The sequence below is a fragment of the Cyprinodon variegatus genome, unplaced genomic scaffold (assembly GCF_000732505.1).
Source record: "Cyprinodon variegatus isolate N-32 unplaced genomic scaffold, C_variegatus-1.0 Scaffold190, whole genome shotgun sequence".
NCBI classification, from domain to species: Eukaryota; Metazoa; Chordata; class Actinopteri; order Cyprinodontiformes; family Cyprinodontidae; genus Cyprinodon; species Cyprinodon variegatus.
The window spans coordinates 119,696-132,744 of NW_015150643.1; the positions used below are offsets into that span (position 1 = coordinate 119,696).

The 13,049-nt window shown below is 35.6% G+C and overlaps 1 protein-coding gene across 1 annotated transcript in view; it reads left to right on the forward strand.

Annotated features, from left to right (window-relative positions):
* Positions 1-4,431: 4,431 nt before the first annotated feature.
* Positions 4,432-13,049, forward strand: part of gcdh (glutaryl-CoA dehydrogenase) — a 16,423-nt gene continuing 7,805 nt past the window's right edge. The window contains exons 1-7 of the mRNA XM_015379342.1: positions 4,432-4,565; positions 4,984-5,099; positions 7,052-7,084; positions 7,174-7,314; positions 8,041-8,103; positions 9,108-9,278; positions 11,365-11,494. Of these exons, the coding sequence (XP_015234828.1) occupies positions 4,997-5,099; positions 7,052-7,084; positions 7,174-7,314; positions 8,041-8,103; positions 9,108-9,278; positions 11,365-11,494 (641 nt within the window). The 5' untranslated portion in view covers positions 4,432-4,565; positions 4,984-4,996. The remainder of the gene's footprint in view (positions 4,566-4,983; positions 5,100-7,051; positions 7,085-7,173; positions 7,315-8,040; positions 8,104-9,107; positions 9,279-11,364; positions 11,495-13,049) is intronic.

Consider the following 13,049-nt stretch of genomic DNA (forward strand, 5'->3'; position numbering starts at 1 on the left):
TCACCTCTGGTCCTCCTTCTAGCTCCACCCCTGCTTTTGACCTGTGTTGCACACTTTGCTCAACCAACAATTGAACATTTTAAGCAATCTGTGGAGCATGACTTCAGCACAGTTATTGTGCTTGGACTGTGTCTGGGAAACATCTATATTAGCGTCATGTATTGCTCGACTTTCTTTTTTATCTTTAGGTATTGGATTTGATTAGAGCGTTCAGACACTTCAACCATTCCTCTGTAGCTCTGGCTGTAGGTTTAGGGCTGCGGTTCCGGTAGGAGGCTTACAGGTTATGTACTTTTGTCCACACTTGTTAAATTTTGTGTTATCCAAGATTAAATTTTGGTGAGTTATAGAAATGAATATTTATGAAACTTAAAAAACGTTTCACTAATGAACTATACAAACAGATGATTATAAAAATATAACTGTACTTTTTTACTATATATTTTTGTTTATTTTAAAATTAGATGCTATTAAAAATAGCTAAATATGCAGATATAGTCAGACCATGAGGAAACCATAAAGAAAGCGGGTTTAAAAGTTGCATGAAAAATGATGTTCAGGTTGGTATAACTTTTTGGATGGTTAATATGAAACATCTAATGACAGATGCCACTACTGAGACCAACAGGAAGGGAAAACTGAACGAAATGACAAATAGACGAGTATATTTTGTTTTCATATTTTTGTTTTATTAAAAATAGCCATTTTCATTCAGCTTTTTCTCTCTTTTTTGTCAGGCTGTAACAAAAAATCCCAAAAAAACAAAACTAACATAGATAATAGTGTTTTTAATTTAGAAAAGTGGGACAACCTTAAGGTAGCTGTAGATTTGTTTAATTAAAATCTTTTTGAAAAGTTAGACCAGACTTAAATAATGTATAAAAGCATTTTAGTATTAACATGAGCCAAATGCATGATGGATAATAGTACAGTTCCATTATTAAGAGATCCAACAATTCTTTCAATCTATATAATTTTACTATAATGCAACTAAAGTTTATCAACACCTCCATAGATAGGATACTCACAATATCACCTAGATGCATGGGGTAATATGTAGGAAACAAGTAAATTACATGTTTTTGGTTCCAATAGGTATGAAACCGAATCTATTTTATTTACTGTTGTAAAGATGCCTAAAATCCATGTTAAAAATCATATTGAATAAAAAGAATGACATTTCACAGGCTTATTGAATAAATGGAAGATGTTTTGCTTTTAAAGCCAAGGACAAAACTTCTGTTATTGACACACACTGGGGAAAAAAGTTATTTTTATTTTAAAATAAGTGCATGTGTTCTTGGATTGAGGAGGTAAAAGATACATTTTTGCCAATGGAACAAGACAATTTATATTCAAAATAAGAAACACAATTGCATTGTCTTACTTAAAGTGCATATGATCTAATCTTATTTTAAGAGTAAAAACACTCATTCCATTGGCAAGTTATCTCGTTTTACCTACACAAATCAAGGGCATATACACTTCATTTAAGAAATTTTTACTTATTTCTAGATCTTTTTTTTCCAGTGCAGATGTTTTGTTTTGTTGCTATTGCATTTTAAGATCTTAATTTTTTAAAGGTATTCATACATTTCATATGAGGATTATATATCTAGACTGTTAACAACTCTTCTGTTTTGATTTCCAGCTTAAAATCTAATGAGTTTCTACCAACAGCTCTGATATTTCAAGCTCTAACCTGGCATGTTGCACAGATTTATTACTAAGTGGTTGTCTGATTTGTTGGAAGGAGTTTATTCGTGGGAAGTGTTTAAGAAAGCCTGCTGACTTGGATGAGAAGCATCTTCCTAAATGCACTGAATCTGGATGCCATCCGGCTGCTGTGGCACAGGACTCAAGTAGTGCTTTTATCTATGGAGGGATTTTCTAGACATAACAAGGCCGTTGTGGAAAAGTGCCTCGCTGCGCATGTAGATCCACTCTACTCACATCCCAAGTGTGCTGCATCAACTTAGCCGTGCATTTGTGGAAACCTGATTCTGCAGCTCACTCCTTAGGAGGAAAAAGATTGATGCACTCCCTAAGACATCCCGGAGCCATTTTCCCTGTCGTTGATCGTATCATCTTAAAGTTTTTGATTATTTGCAAACCATCTGTTTTAGCTGACGTGCTTTGCCTATTATGATGTAGGCCTCTGGAGGTAACCATAGCTTGCATAAGGACACAAGGATTTCAGGCTAATCTGCTTGTAATATACCAGAGTGACGAAGAGTTTTTTTCAATTTTTAAATGATTTTGTATGAGATCGAGAAATACTGTATATCAAGATTATTGCAATGATTTTTGATTATTTTTTAATAAAATGATGATTCAACACAAAAAAAAGGAAATAATATCTATGGCAAGATGCATTCTGTATTAGTCTGCTAAACATTCAGTCCATCCTGTAAGTTAAAATAACTGCAAAAGTGTTAATTCAACTCCTAAGAAGTTAAATTCAAGATTTTTAAAGTGTTTACAATGGTCCATGCTCGATCGAGTTAAAAATTCTTTTGAAACTGATATATAGTTAGTACTTAGAGAGAGATTTATTTATTTAACACTTTTATAATGTGTCAAAAGACAATACCGCTAACTGTTTTTAATCCTTATTAGGTGTTATGGACAAATATAGAGTATCGTGAGGCATAACACTGGTATGTAGGCCACAGCTGCAATGGGGCACGCTGACAGGAAGCAAGGCTGACATTAACAGGTATTTTCAGGGCTCTTTGAACACCATCTACAGGTTATAACAACTGTGATGGGATTTAAACCTTCAACTCTCATGTTGCAGGATTAATTCCTGCAGCCTATGCCACAACTTCAAAGTCCACTGATGTTGTCATTAGTGCATGTTTCTTAAGGGATAAGAATTCACAGATATGTTAGCATTCTGGGAGAAAATATTCTAAAAGTTTCTTTTAAAATCAACACTAAACAGAGTTGCTTGGATTTAACGCTTTGAATTAGGATCAGTTTCATTGTTTTTCAAAACCTGTGTAAAAATATATAAATAAATATATAAACAAACTCTAAAACACTACTACACTTCTGATACCAAAAATCAATTTGTTTAAATTTCAACATGTTTTCTTCGTTATGTTTAAACTTTTATATTGGAAAAAAAACAAGTGTCAACTAACGAAGTACTAATACTTTGTAACTGTACTTAAGTACACTTTTTAGGTATCTATATTTTATCCATTACTGGAGTAAAGTCACTGGGAAAAAAATGAAACAAATATGTGTAATAAATTGACCAACGATCCATCAGTTCATCAATCGGTCTCCGCCAAGTGACGTCAATTGTTTACCTCGGGCGCGGTACACTATGCCTTTTACACCTAAAATGGCGTCTTAGCAACAAATGTCACGTGACTGGCGGAGACCGATTTTCCTAAATCCGCCCCTGTTTTCAGGCTTATGNGAAGCAAGGCTGACATTAACAGGTATTTTCAGGGCTCTTTGAACACCATCTACAGGTTATAACAACTGTGATGGGATTTAAACCGTTAACTCTCATGTTGCAGGATTAATTCCTGCAGCCTATGCCACAACTTCAAAGTCCACTGATGTTGTCATTAGTGCATGTTTCTTAAGGGATAAGAATTCACAGATGTGTCGGCATTCTGGGAGAAAATCTGATAACGTTTCTTTTAAAATCAACACTGAACAGAGTTGCTTGGATTTTACTCTTTAGATTAGCATCAGATTCATTGTTTTTCAAAAACTGTCAAAAAAAATAGATAAATAAATATATAAACAAACTCTGAAACATTATAACACTTATGATACCAAAAATCAATTTGTTTAAATTTCAACATGTTTTCTTCATTATGCTTAAACGTTTATATTGGAAAAAAAAAAACCAAGTGTCAACTAATGAAGTACTAATACTTTGTTACTGTACTTAAGTACACTTTTTAGGTATCTATACTTTATCCATTACTGGAGTAAAGTCACTGGAAAAAATGAAACAAATATGTGTAATAAATTGACCAACGATCCATCAGTCCATCAATAAACTTTGAAATATTTTATTTTTTTCTCCTGGTTCTTATTTAGTCTTGATCGTCTATTCAATTGTCAAATTAAATATCTTTAGATTTCGCACTAAAAACAAAAATTCAGAACAAATTCACACTAACAATCGTCCCTCATGTCATGTATCTGCGTGTGTTTTTCTGAGTGATCTGGTAGTAAAGTTCATCTAACTCGGACAGTTTTTTTTATTTTTTTTCTTGGAGCTCAGCCCACACACACTCCCCCGAAAAGTAACCAATCAGAGTCGACCTTTACTTTAAAAATAAACGCACATCTTTAGTAAAATCATAAAAACGCATAAAATAATCCGCTTTTTAGCTTTCTTCCAATTTTAGTGAGCTATATTTCGATTTCATTCTAAAACAAGTCGAATTAAAATGTTTTTATTAACACCGTAATCATTTTTTTACGCGTTACGTGATGACGTATGCATATGTTTTGACGTAAAGTGTCACCGCACTGTGAACTACAGCACCGTGGGAGCTCGAGCGTCTATTTTTCTCCACATTATACCGGTAAATCGTTATTATAAATTATTGAGTGTTGTTCTACTCTTTATTTTCTGATAAAAGTTGCATATTTATCCGAGAACTGTTTTCTAATTTCAAACTTAAAGCTCCTGTTATCACAAAGCTACAGCGAGGAAGCTAGCTTGTTAGCTTATAGCAGCTGGAGTTACCTAACAGCCCAGGTTAGCTCAGTTAGCCCAACCTGGCTACTCACGAAGACCAAGGCCATGCAAGGTCTCAGCTAAATAGTTAGACATTAGTTAGGGATAAATAAAGATGTCATTGTTTTCTCTCTATCTCATCTCGGTTTGAAGCATGGCAGCGATGCTCTAAAGGTTCTTGTAACGTGTCTGATTACTACCTGTTTAGGTGAATATTCATGGCTGCATTAATTTTGGGGCCAATCTATTCGTGTGCTTCACAGATCAGTTTCTAACATGGCATTGAGGAGTGCTGTGTGTCGCCTGTTGGTGAACCCTCACAGATGCGCCTTCCTCTCAGCATCCAGAGCCCAGGGAACTGCTGCAGCTGCCAGACATGGTCAGTGATCTTCCAACCAAAAACTTCAGTCTATCTGAGAGGGATTGTTTTGCTTTAGAGCAATCATTTTCAGAGCTCAATCCAGATTAAATTGGATTTGGTCTCTGATTAGGTCATTTTCAGTGGTGTCAAAAGTACACACATTTGTTACCTAAGTAGAAGTATAGATACTGCAGTTTAAAAACACTCTGGTAAAAGTTGACCTCTTTACTCAAGTAAAAGTGAAAAAGTTTGTGCTCCAAAAATTGTAGTGTAGATGTCTGAATTTGTAAATGAAAGCCAATAACGTAAATAGATTTAGGATTTGTGTTTGTTCCTTCCTGCCAACTCATACATACATGTGGCATCAGCTTTTCATGTGTTCAACAACAACAACTTAAGAAGTTATGAAAAAGTCCCTATTTTAAAGTATATGGTATCGGATCGGTGCCTGGACTCCAATACTCGCCAATACTGATACTATTTTCGGCAGCATCAGAGACCTTTTCGGTACTGGTATCGGAATCAGAACAACTCTATCAGGCCCAGGAAGGTGACACCTGACACCAAACCTTGAACCTGAGATAGAGATCATTCTATTCCTGGCATTACTGAATTCTCTGACATAAAACAGACTTGGCTGGCGGAGTTAATATTTTTTTAGGTCACGCTACGACTAGGTGAAAAGAGCGAAGCTGTTTTCATCATTTTATTTACCAGCCTGCTGTCAGGTCTTTGTAGGTTAGCAGTTTTTATCTGATGGACTGAGTGATGCCTAATGAGGCAAAGGGGGTATTGCTTTTTAAGTTAGCTCTGCTTTAAACCTGAAAACAGCTTTCTCCTCGTCCGGTCTGCTGTGGTAATTGGTATTTATAGTGTATTTAATTCCTTAATGTTCAGAACCATCCCATATTTATAGTAGGGATGAAACTAATGACTATTTTGCAAATAGACTAATCTGTTGATTATTTTTTTCGATTTATAATCACATTTCTGAAAAAAGATTTTTATTACAAAATATAAATCAGATGAAACTTAAACTTTTCCACTTGAGGAGTTCTGGATAGAGTATATTGACAGATGAACATTTTTTTTAATCTTAAATGCAAACTATGTATATTACTTTTACCATCTTGGTATAAACACGCTCTAAGTGAGTTGCTCTGTCAGCTAAAGGTACATTTTAGGGTTTCTATACTCCAGTTAACGTCTAATCAATTAGTAAAATAGATTATTTAAATAATCAATTAATCCGATTAATTGTTTCAGCCCCAATATGGAGCAAATTCTGTTCCATTATTTTTGCAAGCAATGAGCACCTTTTATAAATAAAAAATAAATAAATAAATCCAAACAACTTAAAACTTCTGAATCAAAGAAAAGTTTTCAGACTTTTTTTGTTAGACTGCATTACTAGTATTATTTTTTTCATACGTATGTTTTTTTAATTTTATATTATTACAAATTAATTCATTAAAACTTATTTCATTTTCCATTCCTTTCAAATTGGGTTTTAAAGTTCTCTTCTCAAAAAAAAACTTTTAATAATTAAAACTGCAAATTTGCTTACAAAACCCATTTTATTATCATTATTATTGTAACTTTCTTCAAAGATTAATTTATGAATTGCATTTTTTTTTCTTCAAATTTTCATTTACAAAACATATTTTTTGCTTTAAGCGATAATGGAACAAAATTCACTCCATAAGTTTAAGGTCCTTTATTTGCTAACCAACAATGTTACCCAGGGCAACCAGTCCCTATAAAGCTTAAATTGTACCAAACTTAGGAAGAGTGAAAATAAATTCATGATAAAGTTTTCAGGTTATTATTGTTTTAAACATTTTAACATATTTCTTGCAAAGTGAGTTATTTAAGGGATGTAAACATTTCCTCAGAGATCCACTTGCTGTAGATTGGGGATTTAAACCTTAGCATGATTTTAACTGTTTCTGTCTCATTTTCTGTTCTAGATGCTGAAAAGTCTGAACAGAGGCCGAAGCCAGGTAGGTGTTGCCATCTTCTTAGAAGTATCAGAGTTGCTGAAAACATATTCTAGGGTCATTGTAAATAGAAATAATTTCCCACCTTGCAGCTAAAGTCCAGTTCGACTGGCGGGATGCCCTGGACCTGGAGGGACAGCTGACTGAGGACGAGATCATGATCAGGGATTCCTTCCGGACGTACTGCCAAGAGAAGCTCATGCCTCGCATCCTGATGGCAAACAGAAATGAAAGTCAGAAGTTTTCCAGTATATTTTAACTAAGAAAAAAAAAAACGAACCCTGGTTGACGTTTCTATTGTTTTGTTCATCATTCATAGTTTTTAATAATTAGTTTCATGCTGAAAGGGTTAAATACATTTAGTTCTATCCACAAAAAAAGAAAATTAAAAACAATCTGCTGGACTTTGTTTCTAAGTTTGAAGACGTTTCGCTTCCCGTCCAGAAAGCTTTTTCAATTAAAAATGTCAGAAATTGTCCGAGTTCAAGGTTTTATACAGTAGCCCAACAAAGAATTGTTTTTGTTTTGAAGACATGCAAATTAGAACATAAGAAGGGGTCCATCTATTTTGGAATGGGGGTCATTTGGCTTCTTTTGTTAGACTGCAATGCCCCATACCCATCTAAGTGTCTGAAAGGTCTGTCGTTAAAGGGGATTTTTTGGCCTGGCTTCATCTGTTCCAGTTTGAATGTTTTCTAAACAAAACAAGGGCTTGTTGGGCTACGGTATAAAACCTCGAATTCAACATTATTCCTGACATGTTATATTGAAAAAGCTTCTTGGACGTGAAGCAAAACGTCTTAAAACTTGGAAACAAAGTCCAGTGGATTGTTTTTCATTTTCTTTTTTTGGAATTACTATGACCTGGATGACTGAGAACCTTCACCAGCATATGTTTGTTTTTCACTGGGAGGAGGACTTTATAGCTTTACATAACCGGATGTGTTGTTTGCTTTCAGTTTTCCACAGAGAGATTGTGTCTGAGATGGGAGACATGGGGGTCCTGGGACCGACTATCAAAGGTCAGTCTGGAATTATCTGAAGCATTATGGGATAAACTTTATAAAAACACCAAAATATAAGAGAAGGATTTGGATCTAGTGCTTGTTATTTATCACCAAGAGTCGCAGAGGTGAGGGCCGCTGCGTGTTTATCCGTCTGGATCCCACATTTCCTATCTTTGATATGATGCAGATTGTTTTACTGTTTGCATGAAGGAACCAGAAGCTTCTCTAAAGCTCATCCTGCTGCTAAATCAACTATGGTCTGACTGATTTAGGGTTTCTCATCTGATTTACAAGGGATTCATTCAATCTGACTGAAGGATGGGGATGTTATTGGCATGTTATCAGTATTTGCCAATCCTGGCTTTGAAACAAGAGATCAGACATCACCCATTCAAACAATATAGACTTAAGTGACAAAAAGTTAGATTATTCCTGCAGCACCAGTAGGTCACATGTGAACAACCAGCTATGATTCAATTGAATTGAAATGAATTAAGATTTAAGACAAAAATAGTCAGAATGTTCCGTTTAAATGGACGGATCATGTGTGATATAAAAGGTAATATTCTGATAGCTGTTAACCAGACTGAGCTCAGTTTACCTTATTCAGAATAACTTAATCCTGATAAGTGATAACAGGGATGATTAGATCTTCAGTTGGGTTACCGTTTTATTCTGCTGAATACCAGTCACACTAAGTCTGGTTCTGCTGGAGGTTTCTTCCTGTTAAAAGGGACTTTTTCCTCTCCACTGTCGCTATAAGCATGCTTAGTGTGAGGGATTGCCTTCGAGTCAATGAGTCGATTTATTCAACTGGTTTTCCTTAGATAGAAAACTATGAATCAATCTGACTGGATGATCTGGTTGAACTGTAAAGTGCCTTGATATGACGTGTTGTGAATTGGCGCTATAGAAATAAACTGAATTGAATTAAATTAAACCCTTTTATGGATCCTACCAAATATATTCATCATCTAAAAGCCCATATGTTTTTGGTTTACATCTCTCTTTGCGATCAGGGTATGGCTGCGCCGGGACGAGCTACGTGGCGTACGGTCTGATCGCCAGGGAGGTGGAGAGGGTGGACAGCGGCTATCGCTCTGTCATGAGCGTGCAGTCATCCCTGGTCATGCACCCGATTAACGCTTACGGCACAGAGGAGCAGAAACAGAAGTACCTCCCAAAGCTGGGTAAGAGGGGAAAAACTGTTTATTCATCATCATGAGTTTACTGGTATTCATTCTGACTGATAAGCAGTACATTTCCAGATAATGTTTTTTTTCTGCTTTCTGGGCGTAGACGCACACCTCTGACCACAATTGCTCTCACTTCTCCTTACAATTTGTCAGCGTCTTTAAAATAAAACTTTCTTTTTGTACGTTTATGAAAAATCTAAAAAAAAAGTGCTGCAACCACCTTCTGATGTTTCTTAGTAGAACCAAGGCGGGTTTTAAAGCTGGAAGTGAAGTTGGTCATGGGAGGAGATTATGGAGAGAATCTTGTTCCGTTGTTGTTGCAAATAAAGAAATATTTTCAAATGGAAATTGGAGGGAAAAAAATGCAAACCAGAAATGAAAAACTTTTTTAATCAAAAAACGCTTCTGAGGGTTACTTCGCTGGTTTCCTCATTTTCAATGTATTTTCATATTTTCATTGTTTATATATATTAGGGGTGGAACGGTTCACAAAATCCACGGTTCGGTTCACGGTTTCGTGGTCACGGTTTTCGGTTCGGTATATTTTGATTGTTAGGAAAATCTCTAAGCTGACATGTTGGTCATGTTGCTGTTAGCATAAACAAAACGTGTTGCACAATGCTTGCACACTGTTGCACTTTTATCCTTAACTTTCTTTCCGCCGTCATCGTAGGTCACTCTAAATGCAAAGTGGTCCCATACAGCAGACCTATAAAGTGCTGCTGGCGCGTCTTCCAACTCCAGTTCTTTCCCACTCGCCATACCCACACAATTCTCCACAACAACTGATTGTTTTCTGCTACACCCGGCTAAGCTGCTTCCCTTTTTCTTCTTCTTGTTTACTACTGGTGGTTGGCTTTGGTCGCAGTACCGCCACCTTCTACTCTGGAGTGTAAACGCTTCGCCTATGAGAAAAAGGAGCGGCGCATGAACCGAACGCAACACACGCGAACCGAACCGAGAAAGTCGAACCAAACGGTTCGGACAGTTTTCATAAACCGTTTCATCCCTAATATATACATATATATATATATAATATATAAATAAACTGAGGTGCAAAGACACATTTCTATTGTATACATTTCATATTCTATTCTTTATCAGGGGTCGGAAACCCAAACTGCTCAAAGAGCCATATTGGACCAAAAACTAAAATCTGTCTGGAGCCGCTGAAATGTAAAAGTCTTCTATCAGCCTCGTATGGCAACACGGGGTCTAAGTGTTTTATCCCACTATAGAAAAGGACTATGTGGGCTTAAATATATAATAAGCATTCATCATTAAATGTTTAACCTGGAGCAAATGTCACATAGCAGCACGAGGTGAGTGAGTGAGTGAAGCGCTGCTTCACTGCCCTTCACCGCGCGGTTTAGGTTTTGTTTCATTGATTTAATTATAGAAACAGGATAAAGGAATCTTTCCATGGTGGATGTGTTTTTGTTGGGAGGAGTTGAATGAATTATAAGGAACCAAGCAGGAACTGACATCCATCAGAGCAGAGCTCTCTAACCCTGAAATCCCACATCCTCCGTCACCCAGCGTTCCTTGGGTTATTTTTATTTAGAGGATTGGGGGGAAAAAAGAATAAAGTTCCCATCCCTGAATCAGAGCGCTACCTGTTTGATCTGTTGATGGTTTTCCGTACTTGCAACAAAACTAGCAGCAGTAGTGGAGTTTGGAGATGCAATTCACTTCTTAAATCTATCTTTGCTCTCCTCTGATACATCCAGAAATTCTGCGATCCCACTTTTTGTTTCACTCTCAACTTTGTGATCAGCTGCATATTTAGCCTTCCCTGGAAATGCTTTTTCCAAATTACTCTTTTTATTTTTTGACAACCTCTCATTACAAAGCAAAAATGCAGGAAATCCTTCTGCACTGATAATGAAATCAAATGATTCGATCCCTTCTTCATTAAATCCTCTGTTCTCATCAGGTATCTTCCTTTTTCCCTTTGGCATCCTTAGTCGGAGTGACACTCGCCGCTTTGTTTTCCTGGCACCGCACCGCAGGCTATGACCACTGATCTCTATCAGCGCTGTCTTATTTCACTGACTGATAACCCCTCCATGTCTCGCAGCTCGTGGAGAGATCCTGGGCTGCTTCGGCCTGACGGAGCCTAACCATGGCAGCGACCCCAGCGGCATGGAGACCAGAGCCAAATACAATCCATCCAGTCGCACCTACACCCTGAACGGCTCTAAGACTTGGTGAGTTACATGCAGGGATATCATTGAGACTAAACATGGAAAAATGGTAACTGCACAATGATTACTTTATTAAAACATTAAATCTGTTGCTTTGCTGCTGCTGCATCTAAATTTCTCCCAATTAGGGGCAATAAACGATCTGTTTATTAAACTCTATTTCTACGCATCTCTGTTGTGCTTCACAAACTTCCTTTAGTATCTCTGATGCATAAAAGCTTCTCATTAGTCTCCTACTGTAAATATAATACTTCTATGTGCATTTTTCTCCTTTAAACCCTGATTTGATGTCGGATTATAGTGAATCAATTTATTTTAAAAAAGCATATCTACTACAGGGTTTCAGTGGGTCATTAAAAATCATTTAAAGTCATTAAATTATTATTTTCTTAAATTAAGGCAAGGCAAGGCAAATTTATTTGTATAGCACAATTCATTACAAAGTTAATGCAAAGTGCTTTACATGATTAAAATACAGGAAAATAAAACTGAATCAAAGCAAGTAGAAAAAAATAAAATAAAATAAAAAAATTCAGAAACAAAAAGAATATTTAAAACAGTTGGACTAAAGAAAATAAAAAAAGTTGAACTAATGATGTTTTAGTTGAACTGTTTAACTAGAAGAGTCGAAGGCAATCCTAAACAAATGTGTTTTTAGTCTTGATTTAAAGGAACTCAGGCTTTCCGCACTTTTACAGTTTTCTGGAATTTTGTTGCAGATAAGTGGAGAATATTAAGCCCTTAATTGGCATTAACATTCATTAAACATGATTTTCATGGCATTTAAAATGCTTTATTTAAAATGTAAAAAATAAAAACAATTTCGTCAGATATATTATATTGCAATATATTTGCGCGGAAACAAAAAAAAAATATATATATATGAGAGTCATGGGTACTTGTTGATGGCATTATAATTATTTCTAAGAGCATTAAAAAGCATAAAATAAAGAGTTAATCATTCCTGTATAAACCCTGTACTACAAAATCCATTGTAACTGAGCTCGTTGGTTCATTGATTTTGATTAATTGAATTTTTTGTTTATAAAGATTTAATTTTTTTTTTAATAAAATCTGGACTTTCTTTTACACCGACGCTCTCATTGGGCTCCCATAGCTCAGAAGGACTTAATCACTTTTAGATGTTTCTTTAAGGTAATAAATTAGCTGACAGTGTAACGCCACCAGCTAAAACAGTCTCTATATTTTCATTGTTTTTTTGTGAAACATGTTTGGATTTCATTTTTTGTTTTTTTTTAATACTGTACGTCATTTGTCACTTTTTATTATAAAATTTATTAAAACCAATCCATTAATTAGTTTTGGTAGGAATTTGTATCTCCCAGCCCTACTTTGTAACATTTCCTCTCATCAGTCCTGTTAGAATTAACAACATTTTAACGGTCTTAGATCCACTAGATGAGATTTAGTTCCATCCTCTTCTTGTTTCGAATTGAAGTTTTTAAAGTGCTTAAAAGAATTGTACACCCAAAACATGATTAGCCTTCATTTTCTACTCACCCCCATGCTGAACAACACTCTGGAGTACTTTTTTGAT